Raw genomic sequence first — 26,567 nt, forward strand, 5'->3', positions numbered from 1 at the left:
ATCGAATGCAAGTACTGATGGAAAAGTGTAACTTAAATAAAATCTCTGGAGCTCTGGCTCATCAACATTTAATTCATACACACTCACCATTGGCTAAACTTTATTTTACAACCAGCCTCCTAAATTTTGCCTTTGGTTCTCATAGCCACACTGTGAATGACCCCAGGGATGTCTTCTTCAGGACAGACAAACAAGTAAGTACATCTGGTTAAACCTTTCCGAATTTCTTTGTCCAAGTGACAGCAGAGGAACCCACATGTACCTTTATTAATAAAAAATATTTTTTAAACCTTTAAATTAAGAAAAAAATAATAAATCATCCTTCTTCCCCTGCAAGCCTTTAAAAGCTCTGTAACACTGACAAATATCTTGTTTGAAAGTTGTAGTATTTTATCAATCAACGCTAAAATCCTCCAGAGTTATGACCCATTCAAGGCAATTCTATCAGTGACACAATTAATTGCCCAGCAAGATCTACTCATTTTTGGATTTTCATGAGCACACACTGTTTATGTTCATGATTGCAATATCATTCAGAAGTGTAATATTATTTTCTTAGTGTCTGCTCCAGCATTTTCCATGACTAGAGGTTAGGCTGCTATGTTTTTTTCTCTCTTTTTCAATACCCACCCCTGTGCTCACCTTCCTCAGAAGTAACTTGGCAGGCACTCTTACCGCTAACTTCTATCTTGCTTTTTCCAACCCTTAACTGACTTCTTTCCTTTTGTAATCCACTCTTCCCTTTTCAATCCATTTGATTTCTGCCATCCCCAGCAAGGCCTAGAACAACAGAATGATTTCTGAGAACAAGTCAGCCATTTAATGTTCAGCAGTACCCTCTTCCCTTCCCTAAAAAGGCTGATTTTTAGAGGACATTTAATTACAGGCCTGAGTTCCTATTTTCTAAGCCTAAACACAACCCCTGAAGGCTTACAATATTTGAGTCACAGCTGGAGCTGTGGTTACTATACAGTTTAAATATCAGCCTCTTTACTGTGCAATTTGTTTTGAAAATCAAATCAGATGCCGTGTCATAAACAAGTGCTAATTAAGTACTGAGCGGAAATTGGGCTTTTTTGTGCAAGAAGGGTTCTTAAATATCTGCATCTTCACTTCCATAAGAAAAGATAAATATGTCAGAGCGATAATTATAAAGTGAAACCTACTATGGTACGTGCCGAGCAGTACTGCTGCCTCTCCGTTTTATCTGTTCCCACGTAAGAAGAAACAGGGGGGAAATGAGACTCGTATGAAATATACGTACATACTAAGGATTTTATGAAACTGATCATAATGCTTCCTTCCCCCCTCAAAGAGGACACCGGCTCTGGGTTTCCATCACGTAACATTCAAGCAGGCAAGCTAAACCCATCGCTCTCTGTCATCGCAGCGCAGCTGTAAAGCTGCTTCTGTTTTCCTTCCCTTGAAGTTATGATCTACACCCAAGTATTTATTCGAAGATAACATTGCATTCATTAGATGTAACACCTTGTTTTGATAAATACCAAGTGAAGAAGAGGAACAATGCATTTTGATACTCTGAAGGTTGCCTCTGAGTAACAATATTCACGACTCCATTAACTAAGAGGCTCGTGGCTACAACGGCAGAATTAGATCTGTCACTCACTGACATGGGAGGGCACGGCCAGTTGCACTGAAGATTGTCCGGCTGAGATGACTTTCAGAGTAAAGGAAAATATCCCCTGTGGCCTAGAACTTGTTAATGAGTTTGTATGCATTACAGCAATAAATTGGATTCCTACTACACCGTCTCGTGGCCCCAACAGATACCTTATTCCCCTGCCCAAAGCATCGCTCAGGATAAGGCACCATTAAATCTCTGGACTCTAATTCAACAGAAACAGACAGGATTTCAGTTTTTTTCATTATTATTAGGACAGAAATCTACCAACTCTCTGATACTAAAACCACAGGCTGCTAACGTTTAAGCGTGCAGTTTGTGGGATTTTGGGGAAGGGATGAAGGACATCGAGCTGGTCAGTAGGTCTCACAATTGGATGCATGAACTTCTCAGGGACACAGCACTGCCAAGCAGCAGGCTCTGCCTCTGCCTGGAAGCTTAATGAATTCACCACACACGGTGAGCACGGCTCCTCTAGTTCTTCAGTGAATTTGTCTGGAGTGTATTGACCAGGATATGTTCAAAACCAACTTATTGGCAAGCGCGTATTTATATTCCTTGACAGATAAGAAGACAAGCTTTTATAGCCTGCAATGGCTGCGGCTACAGGGAAAGCTACTTCAGTAACATGAAACATCAGGATACCTTCTTAAGGGCTCCCAGGAATACTAAGCTACAGCATTCAAAACCAGATGGAGATCCGTGATGACACTCCATTAATCTTAGGACAAAGTAACAGCGAGCTCTGTGAACATGCTTGCTATCAGAGCACAAAGACATCCTCCTCGTGCCCATGCATAAAAGCATCCTTGATTTCGCAACCACTTGACATTTCACATCTGAAATTCAAGTTCAGCCCCTTCAAGGCTACAAAACCTATGGTGAAGAGAAACTACACGTCTCATATTACTGTCTGAACTTGTACGGATTAGCCAACAAGAATAGTGGCACCCATTATGTACAAAACAGAAGGTAGAAGCTTGTCTAAATCTCAAGAAACTGAAGACGGTACCTTCTAAGGCTGCATCTTGTCTCTTTTTCCTAAACCCATATAAAAGCTGGAAAGCTCATCCTGGATACTAACTTCTCACTGCAACTCAAGAGCATCAGTAATAAAAAAAAGTCTTTCAGAAAAAAAAATAGAGCCAAGGTGAACAATATTAAGAAGTCTGGAAAACTACGATTTCCATAATCAGTAGAAGAACCTCTAGCACTTTTACCTTCCTGATTTCCTACTCAATTCCAGGTAGCAGACCAAAAAAAGCATACAGAAGAGATGGGTTAGAGATCTGTGCCAACTATCCTGCAAAGAAACGTGCATTTCTCATTAAGCAGACATTTTTTTAAGAGGATTACAATTATTTTTTTTTCTAAAGAAATTGAAACACTTTTGAGAACAGAATCCAGTATTCAACCACAACAATCTGGTTAGCTAGTCAGTCCTCTGAATACACAACACTCCAGCCAAATGCTTTTCCATTCAATAAAATAATCCAAAAAAACTTCCATTTTGCAGAAATGGCCATTCTGTCCCAATTAATTCCCCCCACAAAGCACTGTGCTACAATTACAACATGGGACCTATTCACTCCTAAGTAACTTGGAGCCCACAACTCATTGCTCAGGGTATTTACCAGGATGTATTCAGTCTCCTTTCCTAATCCAAATGCCCTGTACTAAGGTCAGCTCCATGACAGTTCTCAGATCCTCAAGACCAGCACAAGATGCAAAAGCTTCTTTGTCTGGCTTGACTAGAGGAAAAGCTACCTTAAAACAATGGATACCAAGGAAATATATTGTCTTGGAGGAATGATCATGGTGCAAGAATGAAGCAGAAGTAACTGAAGATACCTAATGGGTGGTCTCTGGAAGCATCCTCATGCAGAATAAATACTTATAAAAGACCGACCAGAACGAGTCTGAAACATTGGCTGACCAACCTTTAGAAAAAAATAATAGTAAAAAAACACACACACAAAAAAAACAGTACATACCATCTCCCAAGAAAGGAAATCTACCAAGACCAAGTTCTGATAGCTATCGCTAAAATGAAGAACTCGCCATGGGAGGCCGAAGTAAATCTACTCCCAATTTAGAACAAATTACAATTAGTGCTAGACTAACCCAATCTTCTTCTTTAAGAAGATCACTGAAGTCCAGACAAATTAGAAGTAGTTAAGCATTTGATAGATGACACGTAGGAAGTTACTAGTTAAAATGGAGAGGATTAGGATTAATACCGGAGTGGTAAGGAGGATAAAAAACTAAAGAGGGTCGAGGATCACAGGTTATTTTGAAAAGGGGAACCACCAAGCTGTACGATTTGATCCTTGTTGAAATCAATTATTAATCTTAGAATTAACGTTCAAATATTCTCATTAATTGCTAAAATAGAATTACCAATGCACTGATGAAATTTGCTGATAAAGTTAAGAGGCATCATAATATGTAGGGCACGGCGTCTTGAAGATTTGAGTAACACAACTAACACAAGATGTATATAAATCAAAAAGTAACATTATTCCCTAGGCACTCAGCAACTGAGAAGAGGGGAACAGGCCTAGAGGTATGTTCAGATTCATTAGACAGTGATGGTTCATCAGTAAGATGAAGCCACAAAGACAAAAAATGCTACAGGATGCATAAGATGAAAAGTTCCCTGTAGAAAGAAATTAGTATGAATGTTTTAGTACAAGGAACCCATAAAACCTCTCTCTGGAATGCTGTGTATAGCTCTGACCACTCTTGTTTCAGGTAGATTAATCAAATTCTGCAGCTGTTTAAAAAAGATCTGCTAAGATGATAAGATGCTATACGAAACATCCCATGAGGGAAAGCAAAAGGAAGAAAAAATCCATCTCAGAGAATAGGAGGATACAACCGCTCCCCACAAATATATCCTGATCAGCACGGAGGATCAAGAAGAGCTGTTTAAGCTCAAGAACACCGACACAAGAACCAACGAGAATGAATTAGCCATGAATGAAGTTAAGCAGGAATATAAGAGTGAGGATTCTAGGTATCAAGTGCTGCAGTTTGGAATAGCCCTACAACACCATATCAAAGGAAATTCTACTCATTTATGAAACTGCTCTGAGTAGGTTGCAAAATAAACTACAGAGTACAGCCAATACAGGGGATTTGAACCCATGCTCCACAAAACCTGCTCCGACACCACATGGGAGATCTTTCCTGTCACTATCAGGCTCCGTGCTGTTTTGCCTCTGCATAAAGTCTTATTTTTAAGGCCAGTGAGATACGGATATATATGAATATCCTCTTGGAAGTGGAAAAGTCTCAGGATGTTTCTGCTTGTTTATAAAAACAGCTGTGACAAAGTACAAAAACAATGCACTATACTGGAGTCATTCAAGTCAAAAAGAGGAAAAAAAAGGAAAAAAGTTACAAAAAATGCAGAGGGCATGTAGATTTTTCTTTTAAACCTATTAGCAACAGAAAACACCTTCTGCCATACTTGAGGAGGGTGTTAACATTGTCTAGGTTTCTTCAGAAAAGTGCTGAGATGCTTCCAAGAAGCATCTTCTAAAACGAGACTGATCCCTGCTTCTTGAGACTACACCCACTTCTCATTGTTCTAATTTGCAGGAGATGAATGACGGCTGGCTGCATTCCTCAGCTCTGTTTAGAGCTCTGGCATACAAGAAGGAAGAGCATTCAGCAGATCCAACGAACCACCCCTCTGGAGAACCACAGCATCTTCCTATCAGGCAGGAATTTGAAGGCCAGCTATCCGTAAACTAAAAGCAACTCCCACATAACCACAGCTCTGCATCGCTCTCACAATAAATTACAAATGATGTGCGTGGAGAGGGAGCGATTGTGCTGTATGACAGACTTCCACACTAGACCATTTTTCTCTGAAGCAACTAGAGACTGCTTTGGCTGCCAAATGGGGCAAGCCTGGAAACGTCAAGATTTCCTTTTCCAGCCAGAACGCAGTCAAGCCCTGCTTTGTAGCCACACAAAGCCCACCATCACCTTTCTCCTGAGCATTCAGTCCATCTTCCTACATTTGAAAAAAAATTATGAACTGTAAGATGTCCTCAGATGCAAGAATCAAGGGAGAACTCCTACAAACTGCAAGAATCCACATGTGGGCACAAAGCCAGGTGATGAAGAAAGCCACACCAGAATTCGGCACTCACTAGAATTTGGGAGAGCAAATTCCCTTTCTACAATCTTCATCACATCAGTTTTGCTACAGATGCTTCCAAAGAGGATGGTGTGGACAGCCAGACTACAGTTAGAGGTATGCTTCATGCTGTCCTGCTAACATACATCAGGACTTCAGAAATTCATCCCTTCAAAGTCCGTTCCTGCAACATTTCTTTTCTTATCATGGGATGAAGAAAATGAAACCAGCATTAAAGCTCTCTGCTTCTGCCAGTCCGAACTGGTTACTCCAGTAGATTCTGCCAAGAGGTTGCATGGCTCCTGCTCGCAGACCGTAAACGCTCCTGTCCTTCCCTCAGCAAGGCTGGGAAGACCCCTCGCCACGCTTCCCTGTTCTTCCTTGTCCTCTCCTTCCTGCTGCTCTCACCAAGACGATGCAAAGAGCCTGTTTCAGCAGTGGTAAGAAGGAAAATTAAATCAGATGTTTTCAGTTCTTAGTGCAGAGGACTAAAATCAGCAAATTTACAATCTTTTGTTTCCGAACACATCATTGTGAAAAAGTGAAGGAATTTAAAAGAAGAAGCCTCCACTGCAGGTTCTGCCATCACAGCTACCAACCCGGGCTGGGCACACAGAGCTGCGAGCAGGCTGGGCACCCGTTGGCGAATGGAACCACGGAACTTGCAAATGAAGGAGAAAAAATGAATTTTAATGCAGTTTTTAGAAATACTTGTCATTGTTTCAGCACCGCCATTTAGTGAATGGGACCGATTTCTCTCTCAGTAGGGGATGGTATTTTAATGATGTAACAGTGCACTTCCCAGAAGAAAGACAAGCCTCATGAGGCAGATTAAAACAAAGAATATTCAGATCCCATTAAAAACAGACAGTTTCAAGCCATTTTAAAAATTAATTTTGTTTAATGATAAAATGTGTTATCTTAACAGGTGGTTAGCCAATTGTAAAATTAACCAAAACATGGTTAGAAGCACAGGGGTAGCTATTAGAACAACTGGTTTCTTTTTATTCTTCCTACTCTTATCAGGGTACCATATGACCCCACACAAATTCCTCCCGGTCATGACCCCAGGCAAATTTTTGAGCTCCAGTTTCCTCTTCTGCAAAGCAGGGGTAGTACGTGGCCAACACCAGAGTTCCTCAAGGACTCAGACAAAAAAAAAAAATAATAGAAAGTAGAGTTGTTTAATACACAGGACACATTCAATGTAAATCTCAAGATGTTTATTTCCCAACAGTTGCTGTGGAACCAGGTTTTTCTCAGCGCTAATCAGCATCTCCATCAAGTAAACAGCTTCATGTTCGATCGCCCATTAATTATATTTTGAGCACCTACCATTTAGCTGCAGCCACTGGACTCTGCTGTGCTGCAACTCGTTTGCTGTTTCCACAGCTAAACAAATGCTGCATTCAGCCCTTCTGCGTTGAGGGATTTTTTGAAACAGCAAAGATCCCATGGCTTGCTGCAGCTGAGCAAACCAAGCTACCAGGGCAACTATGAGAAGTTCCCATGACAGTGTTCCCACATCGCCCAGTTGAGGAATTTAGAAATTTATATTGTTACCAGCAGCTGGCTTCAAGGACAAGGTCTACGTGAGTGCTAATCACAGGGGCGTTGTTTTCTTCCAGGTGGGGTTGTTTTCTTGTAGTTGTTTGTCTGAGTGCTTTTGACCAATAATCTTGTGTGAGACACTATCCGCCCCTGTTAAGTTCACTATAAAAGTTAGGCTATTCGGGCAATAAAATGGAGCATGATCTGACCATACTAGTGTCTGTCGTGCTTCCTGCAACACTTCTGTGCAAAAGCACTTGAAATATATAAATAACATGCCTTGTTAAGCATCTCCTGAGTTGTAGGAAGGAGGAAATGAGGAAGACTGGAGAAAATACAGAGCATTAGAAACACTAGTTGGCCACTGAGCATGCTGAAATACTACACGCATCTCAGCAGCACACACAGAGGTTTGAGGTGACACAATGTAAACAGGCAAGCAAGGAAACAGGGATAGCTTATTCCACTTGCATTGCTGAATTCAGTATGACAACTTTTATAAAATAAAATCCAGTGGCTCAGCTTGCTGGTTGTACATGTGGTCATTCATACCTTAAATGCTGTTGTAGTGATCGCTCAGAAAATGAATATGCCACGAAATGCATCTACGCAGGGGAGACAAGTCAGTGGAATCCCATCACTCAACTCAGTGAAATTTTGTAATTTTTAGGTATAACTGACTTTCCCTGCAATAAAAGGACTTTTCATTAGCAAGTTTTATGGTACAAACAACTACCGGCAGAGTAAAATGAAAAAAAAAAAAAGTGGATGAGCACATCCACTTGACAAGATACCCAGTCAGCATTTGTACCACTGCAAACACTTTCTGCTCTCCACTTTAAATGTTTTTATAGTTGACATGAATTTTAAATCAGATTAGAACATGAAGCTTCTCCTTCCATTTAATTTCTAGTCTCAAATCACTTTCCCCTAGCTCAATAAGTGCTCACACTGAAAACAAACAATGGGAAAGCACTGGGTAACTTTACCTTTTCATCTCACTTACTGCCCACAGATCAGAGCTTGTTTGGCCGCTGGAAATGCTCTGATCAGGTTCTGTTGGGTTGGGTTTGTTTCCTCCCCTCCTCTCTCATTAAAGATCAGCTCTCAGAACACAGCATATTCCCTACCTTACCTCTGGAGACAATACCTAACTACAGAATGAAATTATTTTCTTCCTCGGAAATCCTCGTTACATCGAGCCATCTCCCAAACCACTATAAAGTATCAAGAATATTGAGGACACTGCACATATTTTGTATCTTCTAAGGATTATTTGGGAAAACCTTTGCCTAACCAAACTCTGTGGCTAGAACAGGCTGCTTTATCTCACTAATGAGAATGATAATTTAGTACCAAATACTCATGAGGAATTATAGCTCTGCTGACTGGCAAATAATTTGCCAAGGCAGATTAGTTTAGCTGCATAAAATAAATATCCACCTGCACATACTAGTACTAATCAGGGCGTGAAATTAAACTTTTTATTCAGTGGGAAATAACTGCTGCAAGGCGGCGATTTAGTCTGAGAAGCAAATATTAAGGTCAGCCTATTCTCTCTGATGTTTATAGTATATATAATAGTGCAAAGAGCACGGTGCAACAAATTCTGCTTTTTAAGTCTATGAAACTAAATACTTCAGTGATGCGATAGCAAATTTGCCATTTGCTTTTCTAATTGCACACATTTAATGGAGCAAAGTGGCTGAACTGAAACATTACCAGAGAAGCGAGGGTAAAGTTACCGAAGTACCAAAGGCCTAACCCAGGTGCAGAAAAACCTACAGCACAAAGAGTTTGGGGCAGAAGAAAAAGAAATCCACATCATCTTTACAATATACTAGTTCCAACAAATCCTCAAACTAAGGAAATGTTATTTCGGGTCTATTGGAGAAAATGACTAAGTATATATTCAATACTCAAGCAGCATTTGAAACCCCATATTTGGGAAGTAACTCTCTGCTATCCCATCTGCTTTACCAAATTACTCTCACTGCCTTCATGCCAGCCTCGCTTTGGGTGCTCAGGATTCTCTGCCAAAGTTAGCAGAACAAAAATATTCTATTAGGAAGGTGGTAAGACTCTTAAGCAGTTTTAAAACAATAGCTAACAAGTCCCAGGTCTTTAAAATCTGAGCCCTACTGATGCCATAAATCATCCGAGTTCAGTGCAAATGGAACCGCTTGAAAGTATAAGCTTTTGTCTACCTGTTTTGTGTGTGTATATATGAATAAAAAGGGGAAGAAAAAAAATAAACCAGGGATTCCAAGCCTGTTACCTTTCAGCCTCCAACTACACTGATTATTCCTTACTGTGTTGCCCTCCAGTTAATCAGAAGCTCCTGCAAGCATGGTAATACCAAAACTAAGGAACTTAAGGGTCTTCACAAACAAAAAAAAAAGAACAGATGCATCTTAAAAAACACTGCTTTTGCTTCTTCTGTAACACTGGAAGGCAGTATCAGGATTTCCTAGAATCACACTGCCCAGAAATAAAAGGAAAACACTAACAGGTGAAATGGAAAAAGAGCCTCACGAAGAACACTATTATCAACATCTTCCTATTTACAAGCCAGGAAATTAAATGAAGTATTGCAAACCAGTTCATTCAGAAAAACTGAGAAAGTGAAACTGCATTAAATATCAGGTTATTGCTTGACAAACCACACTAGCTGGGATCCCACACTGGTCAGGTACAGCTCCCAGCACTGCTAATTAAACACAGCTGAAGTTGTCACTAGTCCATTCAAGAAAACAGATGTTGTTTCATAGAGCCTTGATATTTTTCTTAAATACCTTTCGAAATGAGGAACAAAAAATATGAACTCTTATAAAAAGGGCTTTATTGTATTTTTATAGCATATTACATACCTTATAACAATCATTCCGTTAAGTGTGAATGTCAGTTTTATTTTCTGTCCCTTTTTTCCTGGCTATTTACAAGCTTTGTAAGAATCGTTCCTTAATTAAGTCTAAACATAGTTTTATATAAATGGATTCCTGGAATTAAAAACGTTCAGACTTAAGAAATGATTGTTACAGAGACTGTAACAGGCCGTAAAAAAGAATGCCACTTTAAACAAAGATTTCTCATTTTAATTAAAAAGATAATCATCAGAACATTCGTACACTTAACAGAACCATTTGAAGCTACTTTGAAAAAATATCTACTATTCTATGCAGGCATATGTAGTTTGCTTTATATGACATTTAATCAAAGTCTCAGTTGAGCCTATTGCACTCAGGCTTTAAATACTGTATCTACAGTTTTAAACACTTCATTCAAATATGGAAGTTACTTATTGAGCACCTCATTCCTAGCACTTCTGTAAATGGTTATGACAAGAGAAATCCCATATTCTTGAAAGAATAAAAAAAGAGCTCTATAAGGCATGTTTTTGTTGATGTTGTCGGGGTTTTTCTGTTTGTTTTTAAAGTAATGGGCATATCTGTCTCTCCTTTTATCTTGTGCATCACTCTCTTAAACACTGTACTTTACGGACAGCGTAGTTTTCTCTCTATAATGTTTTAGGAACGTGAAAAGGCGCCGAGATGAAGTGAGACAGATCCCACTCCAGTAAAATCCTTGGTGCAGTAGCAGAACAGTGGACTATCTAACTCATAACAACATATTTTAAATCTGTAAGCTGGCTTTCACTCAAAAGCAGCTCTGAAAGATGGCATGTGGACCGCATGACAGAAAAGACTCATTCACCAGCAGCTACAGTCATCCCTGGTGAGCAGCAGCGTAGTATTGCATAATGCTAATACACAGCAGTTTAGATTCAGAAATAACTCCTTGAAACACAGGGGCAAACCGAGCGGGCAAATGAAGTTAAATGAATAATTACTTAATGCTGAAAGCATACATTCCATATATTGTTCCATATATTGTAGCTGAACACGCAACTGGAGAGCAGCTATTAGCTAAAAGCAATATTACTTCACCGGCCAGTAAGCAAGCAAATACCAGCCAGGAAGAACAAGGCCTTCTTTTAGTCTCGTCAAAAAGGTTACACACACAAGCACGCAGGAAAGACACGGTCAAGTTTGACTTTCAAGGCATCAAATATAGATACTTGGATGAAGTTTCCAAGTGGCATTTTTCCATTAGCGATAGACATTAAAAGAAAAAATTGAATCACCAGGTCTGTCTTGCCTGATATCTTGTGACTCAGGAGAAATGCTCAAAGGCACTGCCAAAAATTAGGTACTGACATTTTTAAGCAGAAAAAGTAATATTTGCTAGAGAAGCCCCAAAATAACACCACCTACAGGGCTGGTTTTCAACATGAAACGAAGCCTAAATGAAGCAAATCCGGAACAAAAAACAAAGCCAGAAACTGGAAAGACAATAGGCCTCACGCCTACAAAAGAGGTTTGAACGTTTCCCTAAGGATGCCATGGGTGGCACCTCGGCGGTTAGGAAACTCTCAGGGAAAACTCAGCAATTGACAGCAAGACCCACCTCAACCCAAGCTGCATCCACCTGGTGAGGAAGCAGAGCATGAAGCGCATCACGCAGCCGGGTAATTCTCCGCGAATGATTCAGCACTAGCTGCGAAGACCTGCTACCTCCACGCAGCTAATTGTGCCCCTGCCATTCCTGCTGCGAGGCAGACACAACAAGAGGCTTTCTAGCAGAGCCGGGCTGGTATTTACCGCTGATAGGATCTCACTTAGCAGAGCAACCTGCCTGCCACACCCCCACGTACGGCAAGGAGAACAACGAAAGGCCTCACCGAGTCTGACAAATACCCTTCTTCATCAACGTAATTAAAACGAGACGTGGATTAGATGGATATTTACTAAAGCAAAGGCCTGAGATGTGTTAACAAAAGCCTTTCTCACTCTTCCCTCACCTGTATTTTTTACACCTTAAAAGTTCAATGGGGGACAGAAGGAAACTCCATCTTCCATAGCACTTTTTACATGCATTTTGCATTCGAGGCATATTTAAATAAAACATTAAGGAACTTGGTTTAGCTTTTAGTTCCCAGTGCAGCCTGATCCTTGGTAATTCTTCCCTTTATCTGGAGCTCTTAAGAGATGCAGCTTCTGTAAGAGCAGCTTTCTCTCACGCTCAGGTCTCTCCCTAGTGTCAGGGAGCTTTATTGTGCGGGCGGAGCACAGCCAGCTGCAAGACAGACAGGGAATCCCATGAGATAGGGCCTGGTACCTGATGAAGATCTCAAATGCCTGGACTGAGGCCTTAGGTTGGGAATTGAAGCTCAGAGGGTGAAAAAAGCAGCCCAGGAGACGTCACAGTGTAACACGCTCGCAATGCTGTTGCAGGCAGAAACTTCTGCAGAAACTTTTCAGTATATGAAACTCGCTATCTCAATGCAGGTTGTAATTACCAAGCTTGGCCAAACACAAGCGCAACAGGATCTGGGGCACTCCTTTGGCCAATCGCACACCAACGAGGGTGGGTTGTTATTACTAATTGCTACCCTGCCCACTTAGGTATCCATAGCATTTTCTCACTTCGCTGAGCTGAGGCTCTATAAATCTGACAGACTTCAGGACTGCTAGCAAAAGGGTCAAGAAGTCTCAGGAGAAACAAGTTCTACAGGATTAAAAAAGCAGAAGCCAAACAAGCGTTGCGAAGCTCAACTAAAAACCAAAATCTGCAGCGAGCGTTTCCTCAGTTTCACTCTGGGTATATGTGAGGTTTAACAGAATCGCTTCTTCTTGATGAGCTTGGCTTTAATTCTGTACAACTGGAAGCACTAATCCGAAACAAACTTTTAGCAAGCGTTGCCAGTCGTTTCAATGACATCCTTAGGGAAAGCACAGTGTGGGACACCCAAAGTTTACATTCGGTTCAGTTGGCACCCGCCTGGTTTCATTTCTACATCTCGTGTTTCTAGCCAAAAGGCTTAGAAATACCAACAATGAAGAAAAAAAAATGAATTAAAGGAGAATTTAAGCGTATCAGGCCTCACATCTAAGTTAAGGAGGTGCATTTGAGGAGCAGCGTGGATGCTGGTACCCCTAAGGCCGACGGCCAGCTCACAGACCTTGGCAGCTCAGTGTGGCTACCAGGTGGCTACCAACAAGATCAATGCACGGCTCGCTGCTTCGGGCCTCTCAGAGCAGGGAAAGGCAAAATAAAACTGCGGGGGGACGGCGTGCGGCACAGCAGCGCTGCCTGGAGCACCCAGCCCAAGAGGAAAAACCCAGAAACCCCTCCCCAGGACCCCACAACCCCCCCCAGAGCCCCAAAAACCCCCTCCCAGCCCCTCAAACCCCCCCCAGAGCCCCCAAACCCCCCCCCTAGAGCCCCACAACCCCCCCTAGAACCCCAAAAACCCCCTCCCAACCCCACAACCCCCACCCAGAGTCCCTCCCCCCCCCCTCAGCCCCCTCCTCACTCGAATTCCCCCCCCCCGCCCCTCACAGCCCCCCCTAGGCCCCCCCCAGCCCCCTCAGGCCCCCTCAGGCCGCCCCCCTCCCCCCTTCCCTTCCCCCCCCCCGCGCCCCCCCAGCCCCTCACCATGAACTTGAGGGCCTTCTCCTGCAGCACTGCCTCAGCCGGGTCCATAGTCCTGCGCCGGGCCCGGCCCCGCCGCCCCCTCCTCTTCCTCCTCGCCCCGGTGCCAGGCCGCAGCCAGCGCACACAGGAACCTGCGCTGCCCCCCCCCCCCGCCCGCTTCACCCTCCGCCTCAGCCTCCCCTCCCTCCCTGCCCGCCCGCACGGCGCATGCGCCGCCCGTGGGCCCACGGGAAATGGAGTCCCCGGCCGCGCTGCCGGCAAGGGGACGAGGGGGAGTGGGAACTACAAAGCCCAGAGGGCAGTTCGGAGGGGGGCACGCCGGGAGCCGGCTGGAGCGTGCGCTGCCGGTGGGAGAAGGGCATGCTGGGAGTTGTAGTGCGGGGAGGGGGTGACGGTGGAACTTGAGGGCAAGGGCTGAGGGGAGGCCCCCAGAAGGGGCCCCTCTTTGGGGACATTTGGGGCGTTTTCAGCCCCAAATCGCCCCGCAGCCGCCATGCCATGGCCATACACAGTATCCAAGCAGTGCCCTACACACGGATAATGATGGGTTCCCCACACCTAGGGGGGTCAAATCCTATTAACGCAGCCCCACACGCCACCTGCCAGGGGTCCCACGCGTGGCGGCATCGCTGCGAGCATCAAACCAGCACCAAAAGCACTCAGAGACATAAACACGGGCAGAAAGCTGGGCCCAGGGGGCCATCGCTGCTCCTCCGCAGTGCAGCGTGACCTGGGGAGATGTGCAGCACCATCAGGTTCCCCTTCTGTGTCAAGCACTAAAAATAAAAAAAAATAAATAAAATAAAATAAAATAAAAAGGAACCGACCTGCAGCACTTTGGGAACGGCTGCACAAAGGCAGGAGGGTGTTTGTCAGACCCCCCGGCCCTCTCTGTAATCTCCTCTGGAGCACAGCAAACACGAGCGGCTCGCTCTTTGGCAGCCACTGCTCCTAATCCTCTCCGTTTTGTTAATTTTGTCTAATCTCTTTCCAATTTGCCTGCATTTCCTACAGCCTGCCCAAAAGCTGGAGCCACTTCAGATGGAGGAGCAGAGAGGAATTACCTCCTCTATCTTCAGCGCTATTTATATAAGAACCTGATAAAATTTAACCTTTCTCCATGGCAAGCGTAACACTGATTCCTGTGCAGACTGTGATCCAGAAAAACACTCAGATTCCTTTCCTTGCTGCACTTACACATACGACTCTGTACCTTAAGTGGGTTATCCTGAATTTCTTCCAATTTAGATGCAAAGGAGCCAGGAACAAGCAGCAGCCCTTCCTTGCCAACACGCAACTTAAGCCCATTCTCCCTGTCCCTGTGTTTAACCAACAAAGCGAAGCTTCAAGCTGCAGGTACGGTGCCAGCACCTCTGCGCCAGCCCTGCCCCTCATTTTCCCTAAACACCCCCCCATCTCCTCCAGATTTTAAGGCGAGATAATCAGAGAGAACACGGTGCGGAGAATATGCCCATTACTGTATTCCTCGCGGGGACGCCTGACCCGGGTGGTGCCTCCTGACCCACTGCCAGGAGCGTGTCCTCCAGCAAATTCCCCCACGGAGGTGACAGGGGAACATGAGCTCACCCGGGGCTGGGCCGCGCTGCCGGATGAGCCATGTTCCCAGAAGTGTGGCTTGAGAGACAGAGGCTGAATAACCTCATGTCCTCCCTCTGAAGTCCCAAGGCATAGAAATCTTCCAAAGAAAGCTTTCAGGTCACCAGGACATGGGCTGCTATTCTTGGCCTGTCCCAGCCACGCTGTTGGTCATCGTACTTCAAGCCCGGGCGCTCGGCAGTGAAACGCCTGAAATGCTTGGCTGTAATCGGCCTGGGCATTTTCCAGACTGCTGACAGAGCTGAAAACACTTGCCACAATTATATAAATAACAGTAATTATAATGAGGGAGTCTTATAATTACAAAGGGACGGCTTCTGTAACAGTATTGCAGGCAACTGGGGGCCGCCGGTGCTGAGGGCACAATTCTCCTGCCTCCTCCCCAGGGGCATCCTGCAGTGGGCTGGGATGTGAGATCCCCTCTGCAGCAACATGGCAGCTCGAGGCTTTGATGGCACGCTTTATTTGTCAATAATATTTGATGGCGGCTTAATTGTAGGAAAATTGGAAAGTTTAATGCTTCAACACTAGCCACCGCTGTCCCAAAGCCCTCTAGGCTGATTGATCTATCTGGATGGTAACTTAAAGGGGGTTAACGTATCTGGGTCATAAAAAGAACAGGCTTGTAGCAGAGCCAAAATTGTGATGAGTATTTAGGAACTGGACTTAACCTTTGTGTAAACTGGATTTTGGTGGGAGAAGAGACTGGCTCAGTTATTCTGCTGTGTTGCTGTTGGGTCCCTGCAATGCAGGACCACCACAGAGGGACAGGGCGAGGGGCAGTCTGTGCGTGTGCCCCACAGCACAGAGGGACCAAGGAAGGAATTGTAGAGGCAGCACTTGATCTTGGGATGCTCAGCAGGGAGGCAACGTCTGTCCATGAGAACCTTGCTTGGTTTTCCCACATCTGCAGCCCAGCATTGTGGCATCTTCCCCCCCAGGGCTGCTCACTGCAGCTGGGCATCTGGCTCTGTGCTTGCCACATCTGCCACGTCTCAAAGCAGATCAGCTCTGACACTGATCTGTGACCCTGACCAAGGCCCCAAAATCCCTGCAACAGCCCCCTGCTATCAAAATGTCACATCACACAACAGGGGAGAGGCATCAAAGAGCTCTGTGGTGCTTGATCAAGGTACGTTTTGAGTCCAGCAGATTTACAACCACTGAACTAACAATTTATGGGGATTGCAAGACCCAAGAGCTGGACGCGTGTGGTCAATGCTGCCTCTACCACAGCAGAGCTGCCCTGGCTGTTCCTTTTATTCCTCCTTGAGACAACAACCACGTACCCTCCTTCCTGCCCTCCGCACCCTCGCTGCAGAGCACGTTGCACGAAGCGAGCCATATAGCGCCCAGGGAGCTCGCGATCCTTCCAGATGAAGGATGCTACCTAACGGTAAAGATATTACTGTGATTATTTTTGCAATAGCATATTGCTCTGTGCATTCCGGACTCTGCGGACCACATCCACGCCTGGTGTAACGCCATGTTAATTTGCTGTGGCAATCATTAATTGGGTAAGGAACAGCTGGTGCTTTGCTTTAAGTGAAGCTGATTGGGTCAGTAAGTAACTGTTTGGGTAAACGATCTACAGCAGGTACAGCCCTGCCTCTCTCTGCACTCCAGAGGGGTTTCACTTCTTGTCCCAGTGACCCTTGGAAGAAGCAGCAAGATTTGGCCATGAAACATTAGGGAACTTTAATCAGTGCTGTTCCTCTGGGCATTATTGCCTGAATTTTAATATTTTGAATAATAAAGGATGATTTTAAATTAAATTTGTGGGCTCACCATCTGTGTGCGCTTGGCCTTGTTTTCCTCTGCTTTGGCAGTCCCTCGACTTCGCTCTTTCCAAGTTGCGGCAAAAGGGAAGGAAAGAGAAAAGAGGGGAAAGCGCTGGTGCAGGAACCTTTTGTTGTTCCCTTTGTCCTGCAGGATCTTTGCAGCGGCAGCAGCCGTCACTGCGGTGTGCTGCACAGCGCTGAGCACGCAGACAGCGCTCAGAGGCATAAGAGCTCGTGAGAGGAGGCAGGATACCCCCACCCGGAGAGCAGAGGGGTCCTGTGTCCCCAAGGCACAGCTCAGCCTGTCCATCCCAGCTCACCTGGTCTTCTCACAGAGATCCCTCTGTTGGCAGTGGCCTGGGGAAAATTAGGGGGCAGGAAGCTTTGCTGCAGCCTGTGAGCAAAGGGGCTTTTTTAGGGCTAAGGGGCACGGCCAGTAATTCATGCAAGGGGAAAAGAAGAGAGCCCAAAACCTTGTGGTGTAAATTACAGTCCCTGTAAGGCTGGAATGGGGCAGTGCCCCTCAGCTGGTACTAAGGAGACGTGGAGGAGATAGTAGGTGGCCAAGTGCACTCTCCAAGTGTTGGAGAGGGAGCTTGACCTCAGAGCAGCGAGGCTGTGGATTGACGGTACAGGTTCAGCTGAATTTACACCTCACACTGCTGGAAGGGGGCTGCATCCCCTCTCCTCCCTCTGCCCAGCCACGTGCTTCCACCTTTCAGCCTCTGCCAGCTCCGATGCTCATTTGCTAGCAGAGTGAACTGTTTTAATTCACTACAGTGACAGAAGAATGATAATCAGGAGGTACAAACTAAGCATTTCTTTGTTGGCAAGCCAAACTGGCTTTCCTTGTGATCAGAAAAATCGCAGAGCTGCTGCGAGGGCGGGTGGGAAGTGCTCCTCAGGGCATGGGAGGACAGGATGAGCCTGGTCCTTCTCGGTGCTGATTTCACAGATACCAGGTGAAAAACCTCATGTCTTCACACTGACAGGGTCCCTTGGCACACCTCCTCCCTCAGGGTCGAGCCTTCCCTGCTCACATAGCACCGCTGCTGCCACTGGGGACTCAGGATGGCTGCAGCAGAGCGCTGGGATGTCTCAGGAAAGCCAAACCTGGGATTTGGGGATGCTGAGCAGGGATTTCCCATCTTACCACTCGGGCTGCACGTCGCGGGTTCTCCCCCCGGATTTGCTTTGCCACTGGGAAGCAGGAGATGCTGAAGCCCCGGTCCCAGCCCTCTCCATAGACTCTGCGGCTGCTTGGTTTTAAAATACAGATGGAAAGAAATCAGGGCAACAGCGACATTCTCCAACAGGGCCTCAGCAACAGGCCACCCCCACACTGCTGGGACGCATCCTGCAGCATCTTCTGGCAGCCTGTCCTTGGGATGGCAGCAACAACAAAGTCGTCAGGTCCTTGGCAAAGGCCAGAACACTGGAGGAGCTGCGCCGGGGGCTCAGCAGCACTGCCCGGCTAATGGGGAAGAGGGGAGGAAGGAAGATTTCTTTTTTACGAGGCTGAGAAACAAACCCAAACCACCAAACCCGACCCAAGCGAACAAAACCCACCCCAACAAGTCCCTCGCAGTCAGAAAAGCTTTTGAAAGCCTCATGAATATTTAGCTTGTCCTCATGTAAAATATATGACTTTGTGTAAGGATCAGGCAAAGGAGGTGCATGATTTTTTTCTGATTTATGGGCCCGGCAACGGATTATTCATAGCAGAGCAGCTGTGTGGAAAGATTCATCCACTGCAAAATGTGATTGTACATCAGGCAGTGTGAGGGAACAGAGCTATGACTAATGGCTACTTTACATATAAATGAGAAGGTTTGCGCTAGGAACTGTAAAAAAAATACAATCGCTCAGCTGACGGGCCCGGCCTCTTTATCGCAAGCGCTGCACAGGGGCCCGGGGAAGACAGAAGAAGGCTGCCTGGAGGCGCTGCCTCCCCTCGCATCCTCCAACGTGCAATAAATAAGGCCACGGCGGTCGAGGCTTCCAAAGGCCAAATTTGTTGCTGGTGTCAAGCCGCGGGCTGCGGTGGGGGAAGGCAGGCGTGGCTCCCGCCCCGAGCAGGGATGCTCTGGGTGTCCCTCGTGGCTGGGGCAGACCCGGCTGTGCTTTAAGGCCAGGGGACAGCTCAAGGTGGGTGCCCAGCACGGCCCCAGCACCATCCTGTGCCCCCCTCCCCGCTGCGCTCGCGGCCCCCCGCCCGCTCCCCTCCCCGAGACGGGTTGTCTAGACGCTGCAGATGTGGACAGATGTTGGGGCTGTAATTTATAACAATGGCCTCCAGAAGGCAATTCCAATTTGTTTCGCTAAAGCTTTAAGTTACAGGCAGCAAGATCTCCTGTAAATACTCTTGACTTACATAGTAAGTACATAAGAGTTTTCCTGGCGAATGCCCGCTTGCTGCGGCGATCCTCACTTTCCCCGTGCCTCAGAGGGCTCAGGAGGGGTGCCACAATTCACAGGTCCAAAAGGGACCTGGCAGGGACCCAACAGGTCCTAACTGACCCATGGTGCAGGTGCTGACAGTGGTTCTGAGGTCTCTTCTCCAGCATCATTCATGTTGGGATCCAGACCATGGAGCCAACTCCCACACCTCATGTGTTGTCTTCCCCAGGGGGCATGTCCCTGCCATGCAGCAAGGACAACCTGCAAAGCAAGCTTTAGGGAATTCTTGAATGCAAAGGCACCCTCACAGAAGATGTTTTCCTCATGGGATCCTTCTAAAGCCAAGAAAAAGTGCAGAACTCAGCCTTGCCTCTTCCCTGCCTCCCACCAGCCCTGCTGAGAGCAGCCCAGGATGGACACCAGAAGATGATCTCCCCGCTTTGGGTACCATCAGATGCCCCAAACACTCTTGTGTTGTGCTAACACACCTCTGAAAGATGACCACAGCCCCAAGCTTTGCAAACCTGTGGCAGACAACATCAGAAGTGAAGGACGTGCTGACAGCAGTAACATCGCACCCACGGAAGGAGGAGAGGGCACCAGGGAAGGATGTGGCCATGCCCAGCTGGCTCTTCTGCTTTGTCACTCAAAACTGCCCTGGGATGCTTCTGATGAGGAAGAACATTTCTCCAGCATCACCTCAGAGGACCTGCAGCTCTTCGGCTTGCCCTCAGCCCAGAGCTTGTGTTTTCTTGCACAGTTGGAAGAAGAGATCCCATCTTGTCATAGATTCAGCCCTGATAGCTGCAATAAGAACACCACAGATCATTCTGCCCAGAAAACTAGCAAACCCGTTGGTTTGTCTGCATGGACTTCCCCCTGCTCAAGGCAGATCCCGTTGACCTCTGTCTCCATCGTACCAGTGAGAACCTGCAGAAAAGCTGTGTGGAGAAGACCAGAAGACGATAGATGAGGTTACACCAGTAGACAGGGATGGAGCTTACAGATGAAATCTCACTGTGGGGCATCATCCAAGAGAAAGTTTAAAAAAATATATATATAAAACATTGCAGTGTGTTACACGCAAAGTGGGACAAGGCTTGGAAGAGTCATGCCTTGGAAATTCCCACTTTTCATCTCAGAGGTGAAAGCTGGAGCACAGCCAGCCCCTCTGGCAATTTTGCCCATGAATTTGTGGAGAAACACAACTTTGCAGAGGCCAAGAGCCACGCGGTGCTCCGATTAAAGCACAGTCCTACAAGGTTTGGGTTGGGTTAGAGATGTCCTCCCTCTGGAGCTGCAGCTCCAAGCCTACACCCTTGTGCCACCCTTGTCTTGGGGAGCACAAAAAAAAAAAAAAAAGAAAAAACCCACTGGTCTCCAAGCAGTGGGAGCAGAGACCAAAGCAGCACAACTGAGCTTTGTAAAGTTTGTCGCTTTTGTTCCAGAGTTTGTAATTAAAGCAATGGGAAAAGGCAGTTTTCAGGGTTTCGGCCAAATTAAAAAGTCTTCCTTTCCCCAGCCCCCAAAAGTTTAATTTCAGATTTAATGAAACACTTAATTTGAAGCAATATATCTTGATTTGGGGGGGAGGCAATTTTTCGAATTAAAGTAAATAAAGTAATAAATTATTTATTGCTCTTTAATTTGGAACTTTTGTTTTCAGCTGAATTGAAGGTGAACCAAACGTCTCTGTGAGCCCCTGTTCACCTTCATGAGCAAAGTGTCTGCCACCTCTCAGCTCCGTGTGGGACAGGAGAAGGGTGAGCAGGGAGGGCATTGGCACTGGGCTCATTTTGCAGCCACAAAGTCACATTTCCATATCGCCCTGCACACCCCTATCAGTGCTGGGAAGGTGTAAAGGTGCTGCAGCTCATCCCATGGGTTAGTACCTTTGACCATCCTGTGGTGGAGGGATGGTTTCATCCATTGGAATCTGCTTTGGAGACTTTTCTGTGACCTGAAGGACAACGTGGAGGTTGGCGTCCAGAAGTGGATTCACTTTCCATTCTCTTTGAAGAGAGAGATGGGAACAGGCTCTTAGATGTAGGTAATTCCCCCAAAACGTGTCCCAGCTGCACGTTACCTACCCATACCCCATCCAGGGCTGTGCTGCCCCTGCCCAAGGGCACAACACACATTTTCATGACACGGGTCAGCATGACAGAGACAGGACCCTAGTCCCACTCGCACACATTGTGCGCTGAACCAGCTTCCAAAACAAAACCCAGCCCTAAATCCCACCTTATCCCAGCTGCTTCACACCCAAGTCCCCCTGAGCCAGCATTTCCAGAGCCATTTGGGAACCTACCTGGAGATGGAGGAGGAAGATGAGGCTGGGGTGCTCAGGGCACCCCGAGGAAGCGAACCAGCCAGAGCTCGCAGCATCCCCAGCAGAGAAGGGGATGGCAAAGCCCCGGGAGCAGCCAGCCCCCCCAGGAGAGCGCTGCTTTTTTGGGGGCTGGACCGGCCGGCTGCCTCCCCTGCTTGCTCAAGCACTTCCAATTAAACCCGGTGGAATTCAATCTCTTACTCTTAATAAACTTCCCTGTTTCCTTGCCAACTCCCCTCCGGACACCAAGACGCTATTACTCCGAACACAACAGGAAAGGGCTATTTTTTTCTGCAAACTTTCTGACTGAAGAGGCAAGCGTGATTCCCCCCTAGCAGGATGCGAGCCATTAGGATCCATGAAAATTAACTGCAAATAAACATTTGGGGAGGGGAGCCGGGGGGGAACAGGGCTGCCGAGCCACAGCAGAAGGGATGCTCACACACACTCACACCTCCCGAGATGGGTGCACACACGGGGTTGTGATGGGTGTGTGGGGTGCAGCATGGAAATTGGGAACGTGCACCTTCCTGCAAGCACTGGGACCTCCAGAAATTCTGCCTCCCACCCCACAGATCCCTTCCCAGGTGGTTGTAGGGGAGACAGTCCAACAGCCAGGCTGCCTCCATCCCAAATCCCATCCCCACGCGCTGCGTCTCCACCGCACAGACCCAGAAGATTGATGCAGCCGTCGCCCCTTTCCCAAAGCCCCGGCCGCAGCTCGGCGAGGCAGGAGCCTCCTTCTCCACTCTCCTCTCCCTGACAGATGCCTCAGAGCCCGGGGCCGCAGTTAAGGTGACAAGATTCAGCAATTCTTTATGAACATTTCATTCCCGCTCGCTACACGACGTAAATTAGATGGTGTGTTACATTCGGGCAAGAAGCACGATATGTCACCGTGGCGCCGGCCCATTGGATGGAGAGGCTAATCCTGCCGTGAATTTCATTACTGCTTTTATGCCGTCGGAATTAGCTCGGTGACAGCGAGCCTGATTGTCTTTCACTAGGGGTTTGCCGGGGCGCGGGAAGGCTTCCTCCCTGATGGGAGCACCACAGAGTGACCCCGCGCCTCCACCGAGGCAGGGAGGGAGCCGTGTCCGGCTCAGCGAGCTCCAATATTCCTCCTCCCCAGCACCAGGATGAGCTCGGTGGAAGGAGACCCTTCATGGTGGGTAGCAGGATGGCAGCGACCCCCTTCCCTATAAAAACAGGGTGTTGTGTCCCCCGTCTTGCCCCCGCATGCACAAAGGCAGCTGTCCTGGGGATGCTCTTCTCAATACATTGGATTTCTCCTTTCTCCATGCCAGCACTCAAAAACTTGAAGCTCAGAGCTGGAGAGCCAGGGATGTGGTTCTGAGGGCTCCAATCCACCCTGCAGCCAGGCCAAATATCTGCACTTTTTTTTACTATCATCATTATTTTGGTTTGCTGTTATCTTTTCCTTGGCCACCACTACCTGCAGGCTCCTCACACACCGATGCTCAGGCTCAATTTGGCCAAGCTGCTTCTTTGGGGGCATCCTCATGGAGGACACCAGGAGCTCAGGTGACTCGGACAAGGCTTTGACATCAGGGCAAGCGGAGCTGGATGAGCTGAACCCACCCTCCAGTGTCCTATCTCTCCTGTTATAGGGTTACTACTACTCAGGGAGCCGCACCAGGGGCACATAACCACTTCCTTCCCCAGGCCAGTTTATTTTACTGGGAATAACATCCAGCAGGCTGAGGTGTTACTAAAGGGCAAGTTAGATTTGGAACCCATCCCTAGAGGTGCATCTGAGAGCAGTGAGAGTCCAGCTATAAAACATTTAGTCTGGACACGCCAGCAGGAAACCCAGAGAGCCAACAATACCAAAATCTGGAGCTCTGCTCCAGGCTCCTGGCCCTCTCCTCCAGCTCTCAGGACCATGAGGATGCGGAGCCTTAATGCACATCTATTAGTCAGAGTGCTCTCCCCTTCGGTAAGCACTTTGGGAAGCTTGCCTAGCCCTTTGCAGCAATTCTCCATTAGCCCTTCGCTCTAAATCCAATTAGGGGGAGGAGGAGGAGAGGCAGGAACGGGAAGGGATGGGGAAGAGGGGGAGGAAGTTAAACTGATTTGGGATGATGAACTACATGAGGTGCATCAAAGACAGGAAAAGGAGTAAAAGCAGACAAAGTTCAGACATTTGCAGGATGAGTGCCTGAAAGGGGTATGGGAAGAAGGTGCAGGAGAAAAGGGCTCCTGAGCTCTTCCTGAAGGAGCAGGGGGCAGGATGCAGCCATTCCCCCAGTCCTTGGGGTGGGAAGCAGGCAGGAGTTGGGTGGGCATCACCCCCAGAGCATTATCACTGCCTTCCCTACTTCGGGACCCCTCCCAAAGCCCCCCAGCAGCAGCAAGAGGGGCAGGAGAGCTGGGTCAGAGCCAGCCCCCATCCCACCCCCACCACCTCTCCCCTCCAAACCTCTCCTTGCTCGCAGAGCCTGCTTCACCGAGGCAGCCCTCCTGGAGCCCGGAGTCGCCTCTCGCCTGGATTTGCCCCCAGCCGCCAGGAAGCCTTGGACAGCTCATTCATCCTGCAGCCCGACGCAGTCGAGACGAGGCCAGGAGCTGTGCAGAGCAAAAATAAAAAAGTCACCGGGACTCCCCATATCATATATATATCAGCCAGCAACGGCTCCACTGGGAACAAAGGTATTCAAGCATTGGAAAGAGAGTGCTTAGCAGTAAAATAGGTCCTGGAAGCCCTCGGGCACTATTTACTGGGGAATGAATCTACCTTGGTGACTGATTGCAGCCTTTTAACCTGGATAAATCAGATGACAGATAAGAGCATCTCCCAGGTAGCCCTGCCGGCAGGTACCTCCGTTACAGCCCCATCCATTTCAGGCAGCTCTGTCACCCACCAGGGGACACGTCCCCCGCTGTGCAAGGCAAGCGCCGTGGAGGGATCAGTGGGCAGAGGTGCCTGCCAGTTTTTGGAGCACCTCTGCCCCTCTTTTTATGGCAGGGAAGGCGAGGGAACCATTTCCAGCCTCTGTGATGCTGAGGACTGAGCCCTGCCTGGCTCCAGAGCCCCCCAAAGCACCCCAGATCCCAGCAGCAGAGCACTGGTAGGGGTGGGAAAGGATGAGTGGCTCCCCCCAGCATGATTTTTTAGGCTGCCACTAGCAGGGGAACAAGCTGGGTTTATATACAGACACTTACAAGCCACAACTGCTTGCAGGCAGCTTGTCCCAGCCTCATTTTGAGTGATGCCACCCCTCGGTATAGCTGACCCAGAAGAGCTCGACATCAGGTTTTGCTGCACGACTTCGTAACACACAGCTTCCCAAATCCTCCCGCCCTGGAGATGAAGCACAGAGCTTCCCAGCTCCCCTTCCAGCTCTCCAGCAAAGCAGCGAGGAGCAGCAAATTGGGCACAGTCCCACCTGGTTGCCTGCTTGGGGTTAGGTTTGGGTGCACGCATCCTGCCAGGTCAGCCACAGCACAGCAGCAGCACCTGCCCCGTGCAACCTGCCACCCCTGCAGCCCACGTGAGGATGCTGCCACTCCATCCACTGCTTTCCTGACTTGTTTTTTTTTCTCCCCTACAGGCACTCAAAACTTGCAGGTGAGCAATACAGCTCCATTTCCACATCACAACACCCACAGTCACTGTCTACAAAGCTCTGGTGATGCACCAGGCTTAGCCCAGGCAGTACTCTGCCCCATTTCTGGTCCTGATTCCTGTTCATTTCTGTTTTGGGACCATTTGGAGGACACTAATATCTTGATTCTCACCCTGCAGCGCCCTTCAGCAGGGAAGCAGCCCCACTGCAGCAAACCACACCAGCAGCTCCACTCCTGTGGGCACAGCAAAGCACAGAAGACAACCAGGGAACTGCTGGGAAGGGGAGAGCCCCGACCTCCCCACTGCCTCCATGGGGTTTTGGGGTGGGACCTGCTGCACCCATGTCACCAGTGTGCTGTCACTGCTCCTCCACCAAACCCCAGAGCAGAGCAGAGAGCCCTTGCTGTGGGGCTGCCTCCACAATCCTGCAAGCCCCCAGCAGCTCCGTGCCATCCTCCCCTGGCACAGCAAGGAATACAGAACAGGAAAATGAAGATTTTGGCAACAATTATTGCTCAACGTGCCCCTTTACCTTGCAAAAAGGAGAAGCAGCCTCACCCACAGCACCTTCCCTAGGCAGGGACCCAGGCACCTGCCTTCCCCTCTCCCCTTTATATAGATTTTAGGGAGAAAAGGCGAGGCAAGGACAGGTGTTCTCGCATCTTATAACCCAACCGCAGCTCTCCCCAGCACAGCTCCCACCCAGGGCCAGCTGCTGGTGTTTAGGAGAATTAATTACTCACCCTGAGATAACAACCCGACCCAGAGCACTGGGTGGGGAGGCCAGGGCTGGATGATCTCGCAGCGCTCCAAGCCATCGGTGTCCCCCAAAAAAGACTTTTACTGAAAACTTTGGTGGCAGAGACCAACTGGGGACAGATGTGGGTACCCAGTGTGGCTCTGCACGTTGGATCAGCGTGTTCTGGAAAGCACAAACATGCACACCCCTGGTTTTCTGTTAGCTTTGCAGCTACCGGAGGAAGAATAAGTGGAAAAAAATC

General features: G+C 47.6%; 1 protein-coding gene and 1 long non-coding RNA gene across 12 annotated transcripts in view; both read right to left on the reverse strand.

Annotated features, from left to right (window-relative positions):
• The window catches only part of BTRC (beta-transducin repeat containing E3 ubiquitin protein ligase), a 118,829-nt gene extending 104,815 nt beyond the window's left edge, over positions 1-14,014 (reverse strand). For 6 of the 10 annotated variants that reach the window (XM_068688302.1, XM_068688299.1, XM_068688298.1 and 3 more), the window contains exon 1: positions 13,845-14,012. In XM_068688302.1, the coding sequence (XP_068544403.1) occupies positions 13,845-13,892 (48 nt within the window). In that variant the 5' untranslated portion in view covers positions 13,893-14,012. Of the gene's footprint in view, positions 1-13,844 lie in introns of all 10 variants that reach the window. The other 4 variants (XM_068688294.1, XM_068688292.1, XM_068688296.1 and 1 more) reach the window with 2 other exon arrangements.
• A 1,005-nt stretch (positions 14,015-15,019) lies between these two features.
• On the reverse strand, positions 15,020-26,192 carry LOC137859599 (uncharacterized). 2 transcript variants are annotated; one of them, XR_011098413.1, is made up of 6 exons: positions 26,099-26,192; positions 24,418-24,563; positions 21,954-23,346; positions 21,535-21,654; positions 19,763-20,583; positions 15,020-18,716 (listed from the first exon to the last, which is right to left on the reverse strand). It is a non-coding gene; the product is annotated as an uncharacterized lncRNA (long non-coding RNA). The 2 variants fall into 2 exon arrangements; XR_011098414.1 differs by having other exon boundaries at positions 15,424-18,716; positions 20,167-20,583.
• Between the last annotated feature and the right edge of the window lie 375 nt (positions 26,193-26,567).

The sequence above is a fragment of the Anas acuta genome, chromosome 7, assembly GCF_963932015.1.
Source record: "Anas acuta chromosome 7, bAnaAcu1.1, whole genome shotgun sequence".
Classification (NCBI taxonomy): domain Eukaryota; kingdom Metazoa; phylum Chordata; class Aves; order Anseriformes; family Anatidae; genus Anas; species Anas acuta.